This window comes from Phalangium opilio, unplaced genomic scaffold, assembly GCF_054372755.1.
Source record: "Phalangium opilio isolate 3A_F unplaced genomic scaffold, DU_Popi_V2 ptg000537l_1, whole genome shotgun sequence".
NCBI lineage: Eukaryota > Metazoa > Arthropoda > Arachnida > Opiliones > Phalangiidae > Phalangium > Phalangium opilio.
Genome location: NW_028324243.1, coordinates 2,651,891 through 2,674,830, shown reverse-complemented (window position 1 = coordinate 2,674,830; position 22,940 = coordinate 2,651,891). Strand labels below are relative to the sequence as shown.

The 22,940-nt window shown below is 36.6% G+C and overlaps 2 protein-coding genes across 12 annotated transcripts; both read left to right on the top strand.

Moving 5' to 3' along the window:
- Positions 1-10,926: 10,926 nt before the first annotated feature.
- Positions 10,927-20,435, top strand: LOC149588819 (uncharacterized). Of its 11 annotated transcripts, none has more exons than XR_016379826.1 (17): positions 10,927-11,432; positions 13,861-14,955; positions 16,196-16,263; positions 16,506-16,717; positions 16,835-17,077; positions 17,198-17,284; positions 17,351-17,425; positions 18,002-18,067; positions 18,128-18,163; positions 18,241-18,276; positions 18,528-18,605; positions 18,670-18,747; positions 18,808-18,870; positions 18,937-19,166; positions 19,222-19,381; positions 19,470-19,715; positions 19,791-20,435. XR_016379826.1 is itself a non-coding variant. In XM_089862201.1 (15 exons), the coding sequence occupies exons 1-15, from the start codon at positions 13,864-13,866 to the stop codon at positions 19,589-19,591; spliced, it is 2,646 nt and encodes an 881-aa protein (XP_089718327.1). In that variant the 5' UTR covers positions 11,450-13,863; the 3' UTR covers positions 19,592-20,435. The 11 variants fall into 11 exon arrangements, 3 of the variants coding, with proteins under 3 accessions (XP_089718329.1, XP_089718328.1, XP_089718327.1); XR_016379832.1 differs by lacking the exon at positions 13,861-14,955 and adding an exon at positions 16,354-16,394 and having other exon boundaries at positions 10,958-11,432; XR_016379827.1 differs by lacking the exon at positions 10,927-11,432 and adding an exon at positions 11,450-13,752.
- An 847-nt stretch (positions 20,436-21,282) lies between these two features.
- Positions 21,283-22,940, top strand: LOC149588818 (uncharacterized). The gene is made up of 5 exons (XM_089862112.1): positions 21,283-21,916; positions 21,991-22,062; positions 22,141-22,182; positions 22,246-22,344; positions 22,500-22,940. The coding sequence occupies exons 1-5, from the start codon at positions 21,521-21,523 to the stop codon at positions 22,938-22,940; spliced, it is 1,050 nt and encodes a 349-aa protein (XP_089718238.1). The 5' UTR covers positions 21,283-21,520.

The following is a 22,940-nucleotide window of genomic DNA, read 5'->3' as shown; positions in this document are numbered from 1 at the left end:
AAATCATTTCTCTTTATTTAACTGCTGTGGACATAGATTATTTCTTTATTATTATAATAATTATTCGCCAGGAATAAATAAAATAAAATATTAAATGGTAATAATCAATGAGATAGAATATATAGGGAGAGGGCGTTTGTCAGGGAGGGAAAGAACATCCGACGTCATTTTATACCTCTACATAGGGGAGCGTTTGTAGGTGCGGTACTGAAATTCCCCTGTTAGGGGGATGGAATCGAGGTAAGAGATATAATAGCGATTTCCACTGACTGCTCCAAAGAGTGCTCTCAAGGTTAGGATGACGTAACTGCCCTCAGCGAGTTTTGAAGAAAATAGTTTCGTCAGTGGAACACGATCGAGAGGTCCGAGCGCGCTCTGAATAATCAAAATTGGCGCCGGAGACGAAATTGTAATAAAGTGTGTATATCTTGGCGCAAATGAGCTGAAACCAATTAATAGACTTAACATTTCAATTAATTTACAAAAAATCTATTTTGAGTAATGATCGACAACGTCTCTGATATAATTATTGGTTTAAGGACGAGGCGTAATATCTTTAAAGTAATGATAAAACCTCGTATTCTTCATCTTCAGAACTTTCAGAAGATGATTCCAGAAATATATAAGCATAAGCGAGAGCCTGTCTTGTATGAGATACCGCGTGGTCCGCCATTTTAATTTCATTACGTCATACTCGAGCACCGTCGCTCCGTCGAATTTTTCAGAGCACGAAAGAGCAGTTCTCGGGCAGTTTTTGTGGTCAGTGGAAATGGCGATTCTGGGCGCGTGTTGCACTCGTGTTCCCAGTGGCGGACGAAAACGCGCCGAGAGTGCACTTAGAGTGCTCTAGTGCAGTCAGTGGAAATCGCTATAAGTCTATGACGTGGCAAGAATGGGTTTGCCCTGTCCCTATACAATAAACCTAGAGTCACAACGTGAGATCTCGAGATCGACGTTTCGCAATACACCTTTTGTCGAACATGAATCTTTATCAAATACAGGTGGCGCCACTTTTAGAACTTTTTTATTACCGTCTGCTGCTATAATCTGCGTAACAAGCTGTCAAGATAGTTTTTTAAACGTGTTAAATAAAATACGCGAGTTAAATAATAAAAACTCTAGTCCTTTTTAATCTAATAAATAGATGAAATAAAAATCATAACGATGTTTCTGATTGTAAATAAGCGACTAAAGTTGTAATAAGTTCCACTAGAGGCTCACAGATGGCGCTGTCATGTTTTGATAAACGTGCTTGGTAAAAACAATGTGTTTCGTGGTAAGCCGATTTGAATTGTAACTCTATCTATCTCATTGGTAATAATCTGTACTCTAAACGTAAGGTAAGTGAATCTTTTTACCTCTCCGTGTGACGTAGTCCAGGAGAGGTTCTGTAACGGCCGTGTCTGTGTGTGTGTCTGTCTGTGTCTGTGTGTCTGTCTGTGTGTCTGTCTGTCCGTTGTTACACCCACGTGACCGCGTTCGCAGTTTGCGTATCGGAGCAAACGTGTTCGCCATTTCCGAACTGCTTTCACAGTCACGGAAATGGCTCCTCTACTTGAGTTCTCACACCACCATCTTCTGGTCTTTGTCCATCCCACACGAACACCAGTCTGTACTTACTGGCTTCTAATCACCCCACCATCTTCTTGTCTTCGTCCATTCCACTTGGACACCAGTCTGTACATACTGGCTTCTAATCACCACCATCTTCTGCTGGTCTTTGTCCATCCCACTTGGACACCAGTCTGTACATACTGGCTCCTAAACACCACCATCCACTGGTCTTCCGTCTACTCCACATAGACACCAATCTGTATCATTGGCTTCTAACCAGGGCCGGAAATAAGCACAGGACACTGGACATTGTCCAATAAAATTTTAAAATGTCCCATACTTTTTTTAAACACTAAGGGGGTCACTGGACATTTTGACCAATAACTTTTCCGAAGTTTTGATAGCTTGACAATGAAGATGAGACACTATGCACACGTCAGTGGACAATGTCCAATAAATTTTCTAGTCAAATAGGGGGGTCACTGGACACATGTCCTTTGAGAAATTTTTCTTATTTCCGGCCCTGCTTCTAACACCACCATCCACTAGTCTTCCGTCTATTCCACATAGACACCAATCTGTACCATTGGCTTCTACTCCATTATCATCGTTTGGTTTAGGATATACGCGGCGATCAGCTAGGGTTACGAGAAACGTCTAGCCTCCCTAAGGTGGGATCGCCACCAAAGGTTTTCGCAATTGCGCTTTTTCCTTACTATTATATAAATCTAAAGAAAGCGGGCAAGAGGGGTACCCTTCACTTTAAACGTCAATATTAGCAAAGTTTGAGATGATAATAGGTATAACTTTATTTTAAACGATTTAACTATTATTAATGTTAATTATTGAAGATTAAAATAATTAAAAATAATTACATTTATTTAATTATTAAAGATAAACCTCTCGTGCAAAGAGAGAGATTATCATTGCCTCCTATATCTACCAAGGCCCGTGCATGCATTATATTTCCTTCATTGCCTCCTATATCTTTCAATGCCCGTGCATTGTGATATATTTCATTCATTGCCTCCTATATCTATCAAGGCGCGTGCATTGTGATATATTTCATTCATTGCCTCCTTTATCTATCAAGGCCCGTGCATTGCGATATATTTTTCAAAACAACAACAAAAATGGGAAGCTCCTCTCAGAAACATAATAATTTCTTTTCTCTGTATATGAAATGAAAATATGGATAATATTGCGCTCCTTCTTTAACGGTATGAATCCTTGCCTGTCTATTAATATTTTACGTAGGAGTAATACGTTTTTAGCGAAGTCTAGAGAGGATAAACATAAGCGAAATTGTTTCGAAAAAAAAATACTGCTTCCACTAATGGGTTTATACTCCTTGTTACTGTTGTATAGAGTAATCATGATAAAAGCTTAAAAAATACGAGAGGACAGACTTTTTTTATCCTCTTGTTTTATTCTTAATAAGAATATAAAACATTTATTTTTTGATGCTAAGATTGCTTTAAAAAAATCCAAACGGTTAGGCATTGGTAAAAAAGACAAATGATATTTTTCAAATCTAATGAGATAACGCCCACCTAGTTGAAAATTGGCCTTTTTTATCCGCGGGAGCCATTCTTAATGAGAATTTCGATGCTAGTAGGTTGTCAATTAAACTACTGGTATATTATTGTTGTTGGAAATTGGATATTAAGTCAAATTAAGTGGTTGTAAAGAGCCAGCAGGTTTTTGCCACTTCTTTTTGTGAGTATTTGATTTTTGTATGTAAAATGGAGGAAGATAATGTTGAGAGTAAGGATGAAATGCGGAAGCGCAAAGCGCGGGAAAGGATGAGGGCAAAAAGGTCGACGTTTTCATTGGATACTTAAGTTTATATAATCTTCTCGACACGGAGAGGTAATATTTTGGTTTTCCCAACTTGTAATAATTTTTTTTTTGTCCAACGCGAATTCTTTTATGAACGGCTAAATGTTCGCCTGTTTTTGTTAAAGGGGCTAACCGGCGCTGTTGTGGTGAAGTCCGGCCTTAGTTCAGGGGGAAAACACCCAGCTCTTTGGCCATAAGGAATGGCGCCACCGTCGCGGTGGGCGGTAAGCAATATGCTTACCAACAGTTTGACCCCCACTTCACCCCAACAGCTCCGGCCAGCCCCTTTAATATCAAGGTTTATCAACTGAGTAAATTTCCCCTTTTCCAAAATATTACTAAATTGGGTATGCTTTAACCCCTATATACTGCTGCTTTTCCAAATTATTGCTGCTAATTAGTTCATTTATTGTAACCCTATATTTTTATTTCATTTCTACCCTAAAAAAAAGGCGCACTTTTAGCCACTCGTAAAAATTTTATTAAGCCCAATTTAAATTAATCAAAAAGGTCTTGATTAGAATCAAGACCTAAAAAGTATCGATAAGACTGAGGTTATCATTTGTCTGAAGGATCAGATATTAATTTTTCTTTTTAATTGAAACTTAAATGCATGCTTAAGAAAAAACAACGTTCCATTACCGTTTTCCGTTGAAATAAATTATTTTACTGGTAATCAATTTCAAAAATTTACTTATCTCGGCTTTTCGACCACAATTCCATTCCCCGAAAACATTTTATCATTACATTAATTACTTTTGGGAGATAACGTGTCAAAATAACCTATAAAACAATAAAAGTACCTACAAGCACCCACAAGTACCTACAAGTAACCACAAGTACATACAAGTACCTACAAGTGCCCACAAGTACCTACAAGCACCCACATGTACCTACAAGCACCTACAAGTACCTACAAGCACCCACAAGTACCCACAAGCACCCAAAGGTACCTATAAGCACCCACAAGTACCCACAAGCACCCACAAGTACCCACAAGCACCCACAAGTACCCAAAAGTAGCTACAAGCACCCACAAGTAGCTACAAGCACCCACAAGTACCTACAAGCACCCACAAGTACCTACAAGTAGCCACAAGTACCTACAAGTGCCCACAAGTACCTACAAGTGCCCACAAGTACCTACAAGCACCCACAAGTACCTACAAGTGCCCACAAGTACCTACAAGCACCCACATGTACCTACAAGCACCTACAAGTACCTACAAGCACCCACAAGTACCTACAAGCACCCACAAGTACCCACAAGCACCCACAAGTACCTACAAGCACCCACAAGTACCCACAAGCACCCACAAGTACCCAAAAGTAGCTACAAGCACCCACAAGTAGCTACAAGCACCCACAAGTACCTACAAGCACCCACAAGTACCTACAAGTAGCCACAAGTACCTACAAGTGCCCACAAGTACCTACAAGTGCCCACAAGTACCTACAAGCACCCACAAGTACCTACAAGCACCCACAAGTACCTACAAGCACCCACAAGTACCTACAAGCACCTACAAGTACCTACAAGCACCCACAAGTACCTACAAGCACCCACAAGTACCCACAAGCACCCACAAGTACCTACAAGCACCCACAAGTACTCACAAGTATCTACATGTACCCACAAGTACCTACAAGTACCCACAAGTACCTACAAGCACCGACAAGCACCCACAAGTACCGACAAGCACCCACAAGTACCGACAAGCACCCACAAGTACCCACAAGTACTCACAAGTATCTACATGTACCCACAAGTACCTACAAGTACCCACAAGTACCTACAAGCACCCACATGTACTTACAAGCACCTACAAGTACCCACAAGTACCTACAAGCACCCACAAGTACCTACAAGCTCCGAAAAGTACCTACAAGCACCCACAAGTACCTTCAAGTACCCACAAGTACCTACAAGCACCCACAAGTATCTACAAGCACCCGCAAGTACCCACAAGTACATACAAGCACCCACAAGTACCTACCCAGCAAACGCATATGATCCGTTGGACATCCGTACAAACACCCTATAACCCGAATTTAGGATATCCTCATTGTATATTCCTTGAATATCCCACGGACATCCAGAAAAAGAAACCCAAAACCATATATACTTGGGAGGACCATGAGATGATCCGAGTGGGATATCCTAGTGATGGTGTGTTTTGTACCTCCCGTGGATATTCATACCAAATGTTAATCGTAGATAGATTTACCTCGATCCCTTGTATATCCCACTGAAGTCAGATTTATGTGAAAAAATTAAATGATATTTAAATTTTAATTGAAACTCCTTATTTTCTCCCGCAATGTGTGTTAAACGAACTAAAAAAATCAATAATGATTTTAATATAATTGCACTTTCTCTGAAATATTGGTAATTGAACAATTAATTAAGATTAAATTTGATGGTAGGGCTTAAAATCAAAAATTAACGACCCTTTAATTGGTTGACAATGATACTATTTTGTCTAACCATAACTATGCGACCATATATTGGACTTAAGTAATTCATTTAGACTGCAATTAATTTACGTCACTCATCTGCGTGATATATGTAAGTGCATACATTTCCTTACAGATGGCAGTGCTGGTTAAGATCTTATTTCGTTTTTAAATAATTTTTTTTAATTAATTAATTAATTTGCATTTGAACTCTTGTAGCACATCTGCTCTTATAATTTATCTGAAACTGGACGGATCTGAATATTAAATATTTAGTGACCGGCGCACGTTTACGCTAGGAACTCCAGATGGCGTACATGTCAGTACATATACATTTCCTGACATGGCAGTGGTTAAGATCTCATTTCGTTTTTAAATTAATTTTTCATAATTAATTTGCATTTGAATTCTTGTAGCATATCGATCTGCATGCTCTTATAATTAATTTGTCTGAAACTTGACGGATCTGAATATTAAATATTTATTGACCGACGCACGTTTACGCTAGGAACTCCAGATGGCGTACATGTCAGTACATATACATTTCCTGACATGGCATCTGCAGTGGTTAAGATCTCATTTCGTTTTTAAATTAATTTTTTATAATTAATTTTCAATTGAATTCTTGTTGCACATCTGCTCTTAAAATTAATTTGTCTGAAACTTGACGGATCTGAATATTAAATATTTAGTGACCGGCGCACGTTTACGATATGGTGCTCCAGCTAGATGGCGTACATATTTATTTAAATTATTTTTTACCTACAATTAAGCCTATGTTTTCATTTACTTATAGAGTAATGGCACCTCCCTGCCTTTGGCTACGTTATGTTCTATGAGAAATTAACATTTAGTGCCACTACTCTTTTAAATATTCATTAACGTTTCTTAATTTATTCATTGCAAGTACTTTTCATCAATCTATTAGTATTTAATTTTGAATAAGATAATAGACTTTGATTGATTTCAAATTTACATCTCCGTTTTCAGATGGCACCATGAAAAAGGTTTGAGTATGTTTATTGGATTTTTTTCACAAAAATAGTATGAACGTTCTCTTGTTTAAATAATTGGAAATAAAATGGATTGTTTCCTAAACATTTGCTACCATGAATCTATAGGGTCTTTGCGCGTGACGTCAAGTTACCTACCCCCTTTGCTCTCCCCTTGCCGGCTGCCCGCTCTGGCCACGTTAGGACGCCATGTTGACATGCCCTGAAAACCGGTTTTCGCCCCCTATTTCTTCTCCCTTTTTACTCTCGCGGAAACACCCTATACAATCTATATTTTCATGTTTGCTACGAATGATTATATTTTTTTAATATAAAATTCATATGATCATAAATTACAAAATTATTTCTCATCTTTTTTATGTAAGCCAAGAAACTGCAGAGAAAGACTAGCAACATGCCATAGAGTGCTGTCAGTTGTGACGTCAGATCCAAGGTTAAACGTCACGAGTCTGCCTTTAGCAATGGGCGGCCATGACAGTTACCATTTTTTCTCTATGGGAAAACAGCATGGGTGACGTCACACTGGCGCTTCTGACAGCACTCCAGCTAGCTTTTAGTTGTGACGTCAGACGGTCAGAGCCTGGGATAGATAGACTTCACGAGTTTGCCTTTGGCAATAGGCGGCCATGACAGTTACCTTTTATTACTTTATGGGAAAATAGCGTGGGTGCATGACGACACAATTAAATAGCCGTCTGAAAGCACTCTATATAGAATCCTTACTCCGTTCCATAAATACCAAAGATTGCCTACCCCCACTTTCTCTGGAGAAAAATTGAAAATTAGGGCGGGAGAGAAATTATTCAGAATGGCGGCTTGCCCCTGGAAGTTTGTTTCTCTGCATGTAATATTCGAATTGGTCTATTAAGGCGTGCATAGCAATCGTTATCTTGGAAAAGTTTATTTGTTTTTTTCTTTTTCCTTTTCTGGTTTGCCCCATAGCTAGGGGGTCCCATTCAAGGAAAGAGAAGGTTTACAATAGAAGGGAAACAGTTGATTCTTAGTATTTCACACGGAGTGGAAAAGTTTCAAAAACAGGTTTAAGGGGCTTGAACCCCTTCTACCTTGGTAGCTCGGTCATCTCTGATTGGAATGCACTCCCGGAATCAATAATCTCTATCACTATAAGGTCATAGTTCCGCGCTGCACTTTCCAAACATTTCCAATTGTACTATAATCCACTAGTCATTCCTACAAGCATTTTGTTAGTTTAAATCTTAAATTTGTTTACTACTCTCATGTCCAAATCATAAATTCCTAAATTAATTAATTACCTATAAGCGCTTGGATCATATAATTCTTAATCTTTGTTTACTATTATCATGTTAAAATCATTAATTAATTACCTATAAGCACTTAGTTCATTTAATTCTTAATATTTGTTTACTATTCTCATGTTAAAACCATTCCGTCCGTACCTCAAAAGCCTAAGACTTGCTTGTACATTTCTAGTCCAAATAAATAAATAAATACCCCTTTTTCCCCGAAATAAATAATTTCTGAATGGGCGCGAGGGAACTAGCATGAAGCCGATAAAGAAAACACGGTGCAACTTACAGTGTTGCCAATCTATACATCTTCAAAAACTTCAAAATAATGAAAAATTGCTTGTCCACTTAAGATAAATATAATTAGTCTTTGACGACTGTTACCGTTTTCCTACCCCCATTTATGGAACGTGACCTGACAATACTGCACTGAAGTTAAAGTGGAAAGAGAGAGAGTTGGAAATGTCTTCAACCCCAAAATCACTTAAATATATCTGAAGAGTTACTTTAACATTCAATGCAATTCCCATTGCCAATGGTTTAGTGATTAGCCCCTCCACTATCTTTTAAAATTTTCCATTATTTATCCAGTAGTTCCTTGACTCCTTTAAGAAGAAGGGCGTTCCTACCCTCCTGCCTACTACTACAAAAACCGCCCTGGTCAAACTAAAAGCCCATCGTTTCACAATCCCTTTAACCACTACTCATTATCGAAAAATTTAGCCGCACCTTTAAAGATTATAAGAAATAGCCAGTGAAAAATGCCACGGAATGGATATGGAGGGGTGGGAGTCTTCTCGGAGAAAAGACAATGCAAACGCCAATGAAAAATTCCAATTCTCTGTATATTCGAAATATAGAGTAATGGCACCTACTTGCCTTTGACTGTATTAAGCTCTATGGGTAGTTAACATGGAGTGCCACTACTCTATAGTATTATGAATTAAAATTTCGCATACTATTTTCAAAATCGGATGGTAGGAATGAAACGTGTGTATCACCAACTGAAAGTTAGCGAAATTTACCGAAAAAATGGTACAAGCCTAGACATTAAAGTGTGAATAAACGTTTTCCATTTGGGAAACTTATAGGCCTAGAAACTCGAAAACCCCTTTATGAAAATCCCCTGTAATAGAAGTGAAGAGAGAAGATAGAGAGGCTGGCGCACGACCTGGAATTCTAAGGGTATTATAAGGGGGCGTACAAAACGTCTTTTTTCAGGTTTTAACTAACTTTAATCGTGCTTAACTTAAATCTCGTGGCAGATTAAGAATGCCTCCAATCTTTAATCGGCTAAACACATTTTTAAGTACGCATGTACCAAGTTTCAAACTTTAAGCCTATAATGTGCATGATTTTTTTTAAATTAATATTTTGGCACTAGACTATTGAGAGTGAATTCAAATAAATATTTTAATAAGGCCGAATTCCTTTACGGGTTTGATTTATCTAAACCTTGATCTTAATTCTGGCCAACGTACGTCGGGCCCAAAATAAATCTCAAAGTCGTTAAAAAAGGTTTTATTGGAAACTTAGGCTTTCTGTTAAAAAATTTTCTTTAAATATAACAAAATGCTGGTATAATTTATAGGGCGGGTACAAAGACCATTTAGGGAAACACATTCTGATTTCAACTTATTTAAAATACCCGGATAGATTGGAGTAGCATAACTATTATTTATGAGAATTAGTCTCTTCGATTATATTCTACAGGGCTGGTAGGCCCTTACCCACACCCCAAACAAAACATTTATACTATGACTTGACCTACGGCATATATGGGAATGAATTGCCCCTCAAATATTATTTTTTATAGGCGCCGTGTATAAATGGTTTTATTGTAGACCCCGTTTAAAGGTTTAATTAGTTAGGAAGTCACAAAGCAATTGCTTTGACGAAAGCAAATGGTTGTAGACGTTCTTCACGGTAAACCAACTGTATCAAAAATAGAATGAGAAAATTAGCTTAGCAGACAACCCCCTGTACACCGATTACGGATTACGCGTAATCATTTTAGCACTGTCAAGGGCAGGGTTTTGAAAGATTACGCGTAATCACTTTAGTACAGTCAAAGGTACAATCTTGTACACCCTGGATGCTAGTTATTTCTGTTTTGGTGTAGGCCAAACGACGGAATTTGCTCTACTTTATAACTGACCACTTTTATTACGCCATGTGAAAGAAAGTACAGGTTATGCAGTAGTTGCTGTAAAATAGTTGTAGACGAAGCACCTTAAATGCAATAAGCTGTGTAACTTAAAAAAGTTTCGTCGAACTAGACCTCCAATTATATCTTCTTCCTTTAACCTTTTTAATATCTTCAGTAACATTTTAATGAGAATTTATAGTTTGCCAGTATTTTTTTAGAATTGTTCGTTTTCAAAAAATGGTATCCGAGAACCAAATTTTCTGCTCGGTCTAAACAAGTTTTTTAGAAGTTCAAAACCACCTGAGTTTATCCTTTTTCTACCATAACCTTTAGTCATGTCGTCGCGGCCACTATCATTAGATCTGAGGGGTCGGACATATGGTGTTTCTGTGTACGGGATTTTCAAATTTTAGAGAGATTTTGGGATTTTAAAGCGGTTTTTACGAGGGATTTTAAGATTTCAATGTTAATTTCCCATAGAACATATTTAGAGATTTTGGAATTTCGATGAAAGTGTACGGGATTTTTGGGTAGTGTCCGACCCCTCCTATAGATCCCACAGAATGATAGTAAGCATTTTACTTACAATAGGATCCAGGATAGGATAAGGTGGCATGACCTATTGCCCAAGCATGGAGCGATAAAACTTGGAGATGGATTTACCAAACACAAAGCTTTAACTGTAAAGAAATCTTCGACTCTAGATTTTATTGCTCCACTGGTGTAGCTAGTGCATGCTAAGAGTTTTCACCTATTGAAATTGACGAGAAAACTGGAAAATCCGAAAATCCACTCCCCTTCTCTCCCACCATAGGGGGGGGGGTGTAGGTTCTCTCAGTCACTCACTTTTTACCAGTGATAGAGAGAGGTTATTTTTGCAACAATATTTCTATTGTGAAGACAGTGAAGTGCTCGCGGATCACACCGGCGCCTCGAGTCCTCCTTGAAGTCCGCGAGGTTTATTTCACGTAAAAAGTTTAAATTGAAAATCCTCGCTGAAAATTCCAAGTGCATAATTAAAACGTTACGGCAGATTTGTAATGCGCGTCTGTGTTTTAGTGCGTGAACTGACGGAGCTGTATTTTTGGTGAGCGAAATTCTACTTCAGGAATTATTACAGTTCCACTCCATTATCAGATTAATAAGAAGGTAAGACACTTCCAGATAGTTTTATTTTATAATTTTTCGGTTTTATTCGAAAGAGCATATAAAATAATTAAGGCTATTTCCAAGAATACCACCCACCTCTCAGATTTTATTGTGTTTTGGTTTAATAATTAATGTGACAAATCCCCTATGGAACTAATAGCCCCATCGTAGTGGTTAATAATGCAGAGCTCAGCTTGGGAACTAACGCGGTTTTGTTAAGCTCGGAGTTGTGAACTAGTGAAGAAATTTAAAGCCTGAAGGTCAAAATTTATGCGTAGTATTATAGAGTGCTGTCAGGAGCGCCGGTGTGACGTCACCCATGCTGTTTTCCCATAAAGAAAAAACGGTAACTGTCATGGCCGCTCATTGCTAAAGGCAGACTCGTGATGTTTAACCTTGGATCTGACGTCACAACTGACAGCACTCTATTGCTTTGTACTTCGTTCATCATTTCAGTCTCTCAGATATATTATGGAATTTTTTTGGGAAATTTTTCCAAACAGGACTGCCCACTCCCTCTATAGAGACCCGAAAACACCTTTATGAAAGCCCCCTCTAATAGAAGTGAAGATTGTTGGTGCAGGGTTGGCGCATGGCCTGAAATTCAATTATAAGGGGGCGTCTAAAACGACTTTTACAAGATTTAACTAACTTTGATTGATAGAGCTCGGCATTATCTAACCGTTATCCGAAAATTAGTGATTAACCGATTATTTCAAACAAAACTGGCGGTTATAATGCGATTTAACATGGTACTTCTGTGGATAATTCTAGATTTCGGATAAAGATAAAATAAAGCGGATAATTTATTCGATAATGCCGAGCTCTACAGATTGAGAATGCAACCAATTTTTTATCTATGAAACACCTTTTTAAGTACACTATTATCAACCGAAAGTGAATACTTTAAACAAAAATTATGTTTTTGGCACCGGACTACGTGTTTCCACCTTATAAATCGCTCATCCTGCAATTGAGGCCGATCTAAAGCCAACCTGGGAAGAAGGGAGGGGTTTTTCCATATAATAGAGTGATGGCACCTCCCTGCCTTTGACTCACTGTATTACGATCTATGGGTATTTAACATGGAGTGCTACTACTCTATCTACACTGTCCAGTAATGGAAAGTGGTTTTTTGTCTCGCACGGTGTTTAGGTTCTATTGGCAAACAGCCAGCAGGAAATTCTTGGCTATCAAGATATAGAAATAAAACCAATTAATCAAATTACTCGTTTACGCGTAAATTTTTAAATCTAGTAATTTTTTATTATAATATAACCATTGTCCCCACTCTCTATATTGTCAAATAATCCCAAATAGGCCTAGTTAAAAAAAATAATTTTTTCGCCAATATAATCTAAGATTATATATTACATGAGTCATGACCCTTAAAACCATCTCGCCATAGCATATTAATGAATGGTCCCTTAAATCGTCGCCAGCTCAGAGCCTGAAAGTTGCAGTCCAGCTACGAGCGACTCCAGGTGTTCAAAAGTTGCAACTTGCTAGAAACTAATGAGAAAATTGTCGCGCGCACCGGCTTTATTATAGCCAAGGCCAACTTGAATCATCTCCTCCGTCGCCTGTAATAGCGTTTTCCTTTGGGTCCTCGCGGAGCGCTCCCATGGAAGAATAAAACTAGGAGATCCTATTCTTCAAAAACAGTCTTTAACGAAGCTGGAAACTACTACTACCATTTTTATTGCTCCTTGGGAGCTCTCCGCGAGGACCCAAAGGAAAACGCTATAAGGGACGATTTGGTCGGCCGACGGCCGGTCTATGCTAATACGAAAGTAGCTAGTGCGGCAATTTGCGGGTAGGGGCGCTCGCCTCCGGTAACACCGTCACTATGAGGAAACTCCTGCTTAAAACGGTACTCTTTTATCGGAATTTTGCTATATTTTATTAGATGTTTTTCGAATCAAAATTGTACATATATTGTAATATCAAGTAAGAGCTTTCTTTTGAAACTAATTTGATAGTTTTCCAACCATTAGTTTCGCTACAATCGTTATCGATACCTTCGAAGCGGATAAATTCGAAATTCGGCTTTCGCGGCTTGGAACGTCCTAAGCCTTGGTCATTACTATGTGTAGAAAGCCGAATTTCGAGTTTACCCGCTTCGAATGTTTCGATAACAATTGTAGCGAAACTAATGAATGGAAATTTATGAAATTAGTTTCAAAAGAAAGCTCTTACTTGATAATATAATATATGTAAAAATTAGATTCGAATAACACGTAAAAAAATATGACAAAATTCCGATGAAAGAGTGCTGTTTTAAGCAGGAGTTTCCTCATAGCAAAAGTAAATAGGGGAAGTACGTATCTCTAGCTTTAGCTAGTGCAAGTCGTCCCTTTCTGGTTGCGTTTTAAATTTAATTTGAAGAACTGATTACTCAAATTCTGTTGATGGTTTTGTTTTGTAGAAAATGCCCAAAAAAAACTACAAAACGTCGTTCATTTTATCAAGTCGTCAAAGGTCTAGAATTATATACTCCAATTTTCACCAAAGACTTCACAGAGCTGATGCACTAATTGATGATGAAACATCTACGAGTTCAGAGTCTAGTGTTTTAATAGCTGGAGAAAGTCAGTGTCATACTCTGCGAGATTACAATGTAATCGTAACAAATACAGACCAGGCGAAAGAATCTGTCCTGAACGATACTCAAAACGAATCTAATGAAATTTGCTCTTTTCACTTGGAAACTGACGAAACGCGAGAAGGAACGGTTCCTGAAGATGATATAGGAGAAGGAAATAAACAATTAGCGGAGGTTAAGAATGATGAGCTTAGCTTTCGCCAGAAATTAGCTTATTGGGCTGTAGATTGCCGTGTCACGAAAAATACATTGAACAAGCTTCTAGTAGTGCTTAAGGAAGAGTTCCATGACCATGATTTGCCCAGTGATTCCAGATCACTGCTTAGCACGCCAAGGTTTACTTCTGTAGAGCCCGTGAGCCCCGGGGAATATTTTCATTTTGGTCTTCGAAATGGGATAATAAACATATGCAGTGGCTATCCCGAGATAAGAATAGATATTGCAGATGTCTCTATAAATGTTGACGGGATTCCTATAGCAAATAGTACACTTAGTCAATTTTGGCCAATTTTGGGCAAGCTTAAATCTATTAAAGGCAGTTGTCCATTTGTTATCGGTATCTACCATGGTTGCGAAAAGCCGAAGGACTGCAATTCCTTTTTAAAATTTTTAGTGGAAGAATCTAAAATATTAATTGATGAAGGGATTGAATTGTATAATAGTGGTCCACGAATACCTGTAAAAATTTCTGCATTTATCTGTGACACACCAGCTCGCTCATTTATTTGTCAAACCAAGGGTCACACAGGATTTTATGGTTGTAACAAGTGCACTACTAGAGGAAAGTATCTCATTGGAAGAACCTGTTTCCCTGAATTAAATGCTCCTTTACGAACAAACGAATCTTTTCGTGGTAAAGAACAGAGAAGCCATCACATAGGGTTCAGCATTATAGAAGAGATTCCAAACTTGCTCATGGTAAGCGGCTTTCCGCTAGATTATATGCACCTAGTGTGCCTAGGCGTTATGAAAAAACTTCTGGTTTCCTGGATTGATGGAAAAACTGCGAAATTTAAACTACCACCCGTTCATGTTGAAGAAATGTCGACGATTTTAACATCATTACAAGAAGTAACTTCTTCCGAGTTTGTTCGCAAACCTCGCTCGCTTGTTGATATAAAACGCTTTAAAGCAACAGAATTCAGGCAATTTCTGCTTTATTCAGGACCTCTAGTGTTGAAGAAATTTCTACCCAAAAATTATTATACACATTTCCTTAGTTTACACGTGGCTATTCGTATACTTTGTTGTGATCAGCAACATTTAGAATTAAACCAATATGCTGAAGAGCTTCTAGCATACTTTACCAAAACCTACAGTGTGCTGTATGGTGAGCATCTTGTCTCATACAATGTCCATGGACTAATTCATCTAGCCAAAGACTCTGCAGTGTTTGGACCGTTAGACTCTTTCAGCGCTTTCGAATTTGAAAACTATTTGCAATCATTGAAATTGAAACTAAGTAACTCTGGGCGTCCTTTGAAACAGATAATTAACCGAATTAGTGAAGATACTAACATCAGAAAGAAAAATGGAGGGATAACACTAAAGAAAATGAAATATCAAATTTTGCATAACCATGGCCCTCTTCTTACCCCAAACAATAGCATTGATAAACAGTATAAGAAATGTACGCTAGATGGATTTGTGATTGGACTCAAATCAAGAGATCATTGCTGTTATTTAGCTAACAATTCTTACATCGTTATTGAAAATATAGCAACTTTGACCACAAAAGTTGGCATTGTTATTGGAAGACAATTTCAAAAGATAGAGAACTACTATACACGGCCTTGCAACTCAGATTTGACTGGTGTTGTTAAAGCGAGTAATCTAGCAACAACTTTAAAATCCTTCAACATAACAGATATTGTTGGCAAGGTTCAGAAGTATCCTATTGGAAGCGACTCGTTTTTACTTATTAAGATATTACACTCAATAAAAAAATATTAATTATGAACTATTTAAGACAAAACCGCATGGACTATAGGAAATCATGCAATAAGATACACTAGAATTTATAGCAATATAAAAAATTTTATCATTTACTGCCACAAATGCGCGTTTCAAGATATTTTTGCAATTAAATGTAGTCTATGCATGGTTAGGATGTTCAATGAATTTGAGTTTTATTGTATTTGCAATTTTATTCATTCAGACTGTTTCCAGTTATCTTGGTGCACTTGCAGATTGCTGTTTTCTGTACCATTTTCAGTCTCTTCAAATGTACGTATTTTTTGGAGATGCAATTTAATAATGATTTATGATAAGGCATGCCAAAATTTGAAAATCGATACTTTTAATTTTATGAATAAGCACTTGTATGGTCACGTGGATAAAATCATGACTAGTGAGAAGTACGTTACATTAGCTTTAAAGTTGGAGCATATACTCTCATAAATCAAATGATTCAATTATATTAACATATATGCAACTTGTTAAACGTATATAAATTTATTTATTTTCAGAAGAATGACCACAGAGGGATATTATTTAGTGGAATTTGATAGCTCATTCGAGCTTGCCGTTGTTCCGAAAGAATGGGTAGATTGCCATGGCCCTGAAAAAACGCTTTGTTCCTATCCAGGGAAGGAGAAGAATTGTACCAGGCTTGTTAAAAGGATGGTTCAATCTCAAAAAGAATGGAAAAAATTTCCAGTTGAAGTTTTGTTCACATGTGGTGAGTTTTAAGAAATATTTACATGAAGGAAAATGTATATCGCTAGTTTATTTGAAATATTTGATTTTTTAACAAATATGAAGTATTAAGAATCCGCTTGAAATTCTCTATTTGCAGAAACCTATGACGTTGCTGTGAAAAAATTGAGAAGAGAAATAAATGAGTCGAGCAGTGAAAAAGAGCTGGGACGTGGGCGTAGAAATAAACGAAAAACAGATTTTTTAATAAATAAATCCCAAGTCAATGGAGGCTACCATTCAAGTTCTTCAGACGAGACAGATGATGATCCTGAAATCCATTCACCGCTTGCGTCACCACCAAAATTATCATTAAAGCGAAATCTGTCGGATGCTTCTTCAGGTACAGGTTTCTTTGAAATAATGTATAATTGAGATATATAGTCATTGCATGCCGAATCTATGATGATAGGAGAGTACAGTATATCTTAAATTTATGCACTACCACATCTTTTTATTACAGGAATTTCAAAAAGTTCTAAGAAAGGGAAGGCATCTGAAATCAGAAGCATATCCAGGGATGCGAGAAATGGTGTTAAAAGTAGATCTCGTAAGTAATTTTGGAATTGAATGCTACTTTGAAAAACTTTATTATAATGGGTTTATAAAATTGAAGTATCAAAGACTCGGCAAGAAAAAACTGGAAATCCAATGGACCAACCAACTCATGGGTTATTTTCTGACTCAGAGGGTAATGTTAAAATATTTTGTATTCGTTACTTAGGGCTTTAGCTAAACGCATGCCCAAGCTACACCCTCCACCAATGTGGTTTAAAGCTAGTGCGATTGAAATCCATGTAATAGCTTGAATGGACTGTATAACGCCTATGAATCTTGCGAATCAAACCAATTAAAATAGCGAGAAGCAACTCAAAACGAAAGGGCCGTAAAAGCATTGAACGCTGTTATAGTGGACAGTAGAGTTTACGTTAAATATATTCCTTCTTTCAATGGGAAACAGTTTTTTGTATATAACCAAACTAGTAGAGAAATTCAGAAATCTGAAATTTTAAGAAGAATGAATTAACTTGACCTAAATTTTCTCACAACGGAAATTCTTAAAAAGAAAGAGGGTTATATGTGTCCAATGTTTCGTAGCCTCCATTCCTTCACATAGTTTATAATTACATGAAAAATATTGTTGTAAATTCTCGTTTTAATCTGAATATCTTTTTCTGAGAGTCGAAGCACGAGCAGTCCATCTTAAATAAATCTAGGTTTATTTATAATAAATATTCATGTATTTAATATTGAAATTTATTCTTAGCATCCAGCAATGAAAGCAATAAGGATGAGACGCATGAAACACAAAATGCAGGGGAAATTCTTAAAAGTATTAAATTTATATTATGTCATTAACTTCAACACAGTAAATATTTTAAAACCATTTTAGGCAAGCCTAGCAACAGTCAACTTGTTCCAGATAAAGGTGATAGAATTGTTTCAAATATTCATTTAATTGCACTGCAACAAACTAACAATGTAACTCTTTTAAAACCATTTTAGGCAAACCTAGCAACAGTCAACTTGTTGCAGATAAAGGTGATATAATTATTTCAAATGTTTATTTAAGTGCACTACAAATAGAATGGACAACGTATTTTATGAAAGTAGCTCATTTTCCCTCGATAATTGTTATCCGTGTGTTAGATTGCGGAATTAAAGGTCTAAGATTAAAGTTTTCTCAAATAAGATAATATCAAAACTCCCACTTATTAATATAGTTAATCATTATAGCATTGACCTTAGAACTAGTACTTGTAAATTTATTTTGTCCCTGGCTCTTTGTATAGATTCTCATGATGATATCCTCGAAGAAAGGGGTAATTCCAAATCACCTCAACCCGAAGCTAGTTCTAATGCTGATGAAGGTATGTCTATGATTAGAACGGTTAATAATTATGAATTTAAGTTTGTAATATAAAAATAAATAAGGTTTCCAGACGCCGAGAAACAAAGGCAACTCTGTGTCTAAATCATCGTCATCAAGTTTTATTGCGACTAGAACACCTAGTAAGTAGTGACGAATCAAGTTTTTTAGTGCCAGTCATCTAGCATTAACTTTTTAAACAGCTTCTCATCACGATGAAGGTGAAAGTCTGATCAGAAAGAACCGGATGGTTATGGTGAAAGAGAGTGAGTTTGAATATCACATAATCTTTTTATAGACTGTTAGTTTTTGGTTTATTTTTCTACACGTAGGCTGGGTAAAAGACGTTACTAGAAGTTTGGAAATTATAAAATATAATCAGAAAGATTTATTGGGCATGATAGAAGTTTTAGTCAAACGAGGATCATCATCAAATCCAGTAATTGATTCTGAACCTGCCAAAGAAAGCGATATTAGTGAATTTGGCCTACCACTATCAGACTTGGATCAATTATTGCAGCTTGAAGAAAATTTAAAGGAAGATGAAAAGAAGCAGAAATTGGTATGAAACAACAATTGGAATATTTATAGCATTCAAACACACCCTTTCATTTCAGCAACGAGGACTTCAACAGATAGGAGGAAGAAATGTCAAAGAGAGTGTGAAGCGTGTTTTTTCTCAAGCATTCTCTGACAAACTCGCAGTTCTTTACAACTGGAATGGTAAGAAAGGAAAACGAAAGCTCAGCGATCTTCGTATCACTAGTGTTATTATGGGTAAGTTGTGAGAAACTGTTTTCAGCATCATTCAAAAATTTTTTTTCACCTCAATCCTTAATTCATAAATCTTAATTTTATTTCTCAGATACTGTTATTTCAACTAAAACTTTTGATACTACTGCTTGTGAGATAGAAAATGAGATTAAGTCAAGGCTAAGGCACGCTTCCGACCGCATCAAATCTCAAGAATCAAGTATCAATCGCTAAGAAAACAAACTTTTGCTCATTAAAAGGAGGATAAAAGCAAAATGAAATGATTTTTTTAACTGATGTTCTTTATGGACGCACATGGATAGTGAAACGTTGAAGAAATACCTCCAAATATGTGATTGTAAATTTTAAAATAGATTTATATTTAATTGATGGTTTTAATTATGAGCTTTTTTCAATTTTTTAAATCTTTCAGAGGCATTGAATTTTGTATTGCACATACTCAAGCAAAACGAGTTTTCATTCTCTCTTTCAAAAATTTCAATACTTTTCATTGCGTCAAAAATTTTAAAGTATACCTTTTTAACACGATAAAATTTTAAAAACTAACAAAAAATTTGAATAATATTGCAAAGAATGTTTTCAATATGAAGTAACTATTTTTAATGTTAAAAAATTTAGATCTAACAAAGGAATTTTCTCGAATGTATCTGCATATTGTTTTAAGTAATTAACGATAGTCATAAAACTCTTTTGAATTTTGTAGAAAAAAATTAATAGAACTGAAGAACTGAAATCTTTAATAATTAAACTAAATAATTTGAACTAACAAGAAAAAAATCTAAATAATTTGAACTTTAACTAATTGAATGTAAGAACTGAAGATTTAACTGCGAGAAGAAAAACTTGAGAACTAAAAATTAAAAAAAAAAAAAATAGAAAGAACTTTATAGATCTCTCAACTTTTAGTTTAAGATAATTATTTCACTAACTAATGACTTCAATATTGTTTAAATAATATCTGCTTCTCTGTTTTAGTTTGAACATATGTATTTCAATGGAATGTCGACTTTTAAACACTGTTCTTATTCTGCATTAAACCATAAATTATTAAAATTAATTCGTTTCATTTGGGTTTTTTGCCTTGGTAAAGTATGGAATTTCCGGGTAATCTTTAGGATATTTGAAAATGATAAAAACAACTTTATGATCGTAATTATTAGAAGGCTCGTCTGAACAAGAGAAAAAAAACCCTGAAAAAGTAGGCGTTATTATAGAGCCAATTTCCTTGCTCAACTTGTTAAGTGGAACGGGGGGAGGGGAAAGCAGCATTGAAGGTATAACACAACCCCCCTCCCCCTCGCGCCTAGGACCACGCACCACGTAGACTAATGATTCCAATAAACAAATAAATAGTTTCTTTGGTCCTAAAGGCAATGTTTCATCAAGGAGGATTACCGGGAGGGCCGACTCAGTATGTTTTTAGGAAAGTGACTGGTAGCCCTGCTTACACTAGCGACCCTTATAATCGCCTGCATCGCCCGCCATTTTGAATTCCCCCGCTCCCCCACTTCCTCCTTCCTTCCAAACTACTAGTTTTCCGTAAATGAACCAGCTGGCAGCAGTACGTAAGTTGTTTCAAAAATTACTTAACACAAGAGTCCAATGGCTAAGTCTGCCCTCCCTGTACTCCTCCATGATTTCATTAAAAAAAGTTTCCTTATTGATTATCACGGGCTTGCGCCATCTTTCGAAGACACCCCATACTAAGTATGAAATAAGAAAACCGAGGCTCCATCTGGCGCATAATATTTTGAAAAAGAAAATTCCGTTGGACCAAGCCGCCATTACGATCGTGGATATAGGAAAATGTGATATTAAACTAGTTTTGCCGCTATTCTACCTCAAATTCATATATTTAGATATATAATTCAATATCCAGAATATTTTCACGCTCGTTAACTTGTCTAATAGTCTTGGTCCATAGCGAACTAACGCCGTCGCGGCGGCCGCTACACAATTTTCGGCGGCGAAACCAAGCGCCATTTTCGGAGGTGCAATGCTGCCAGTCATTTCTCCCTCACTTTTTATTTTCATTTTTGGGCTGATTTTCGTCGTCGGCTGCGTCGGCTGCTACAGTCTTCCTTCCCTTCCCGTATCCAGTCATATTTTTTCTTACCGAAGGTTTGTTTTAACAACAAGTTAATGAAAATGGAAAACATAATTCCTAAACGTGGCAGACCACCAAAGGAAAATAACAAAACTTCAAAGAACTGTTTTTATATAAATTGTAAGTCCTATAGTCGTAATGGAACAAGCCTTAGCGAGGTGGTTTTTACCGATCACAACTATCATATCCAGCCAAGCTCTATCAAATTTTACGCATTTCAAAAACCGTGCTTAAGATTTAGAAAAGGTGATCCAACACACGATGAATTGGTGTGTAATATTTGTTTAAAAGCCATAAAATGGCTCCGAAATTGTGGTAGGCTAGACACGCTAGATTGTATATCAAACAACAGATACGTGTGCTCGATTCATTTCAAAGATTCTGATGGCCCGACCAAAGATAATCCTTATCCTATGCCTTTCTCGGCAGCAGTAAGCCACCTTTCTTCTATTTTAAAATGCTAATAATTGTATTAATCTTTATTATATTAATTATTGCAATTAAGGTATTATGTTCTGATAGCAGCGATGAACCTACTGAAGTCAATATTGCCACTAATAATTTTGAGGAGCCTGTGGTAAGAAATATTTTCACACTTAACTCTAAAAAATAATTAAGCCAATAATAAATGTAATTTGTTCTTTGCTACAAACAGATAGAAACCAATATCAGTAACAACAATACTGAGGAAACAGAGGTAAGATCTCTCTATGACTAATAGTAATATTCCGGTTTTAATTAAATTGTTTTATTTCCATAGCTTTTTAGCGGTGAGAATTTGTACTCTGCTGCTACACGTAAAAGAAAACTTTATGTTGATGAAGAGACTGAAAATATACAGACAAATTTTGATGACACGGTAAGATCTTGTGACTAATGATACAGGGCAAGACTTGGATAATTAACCGATTAGCCACCAACTTTAAGATAACAGATGGATAATTCAGAGCTCTAGATGTAACTAATAGATATATGCAAGGCTGATTATACTGGTTTTTTTTTTTCATATTAAAGGAACTGTCTATATTTAATGATGAGCATTCCCCCGATCGGAAAAGGAAGTTAGTCGTTGATGTCCCAAGTCTACCTAAGTCATCTACACCTTGTAAAAACCACATTGCTAACTTCTCAATCCCAACAACTACGTCTGAGCAGTCATTCAATGATAATTCAACGCATACTAAAGACAAAAATCAGCGTATAAGATTTAAAAGTGTTGGGGTATCATGCAAGCCTCGTGTTAAAAATGCAAGCACGCATACTACAGTGAAAATTTTGAAGTCAGTGGAGAGCGAGTGCAGTATTCGATTAAAGGGAGCAGATAAGAATACACAAACAGGGAACGGATTGTTGGAGGAAAATAAGAAATTGAAGCTCAAAGTTGCCAGTTTGAATGAAAAGCTTGCAAACTGTATTTGTGGAAAGAATGGGAAAATGGCGAAATTCAACAATTGA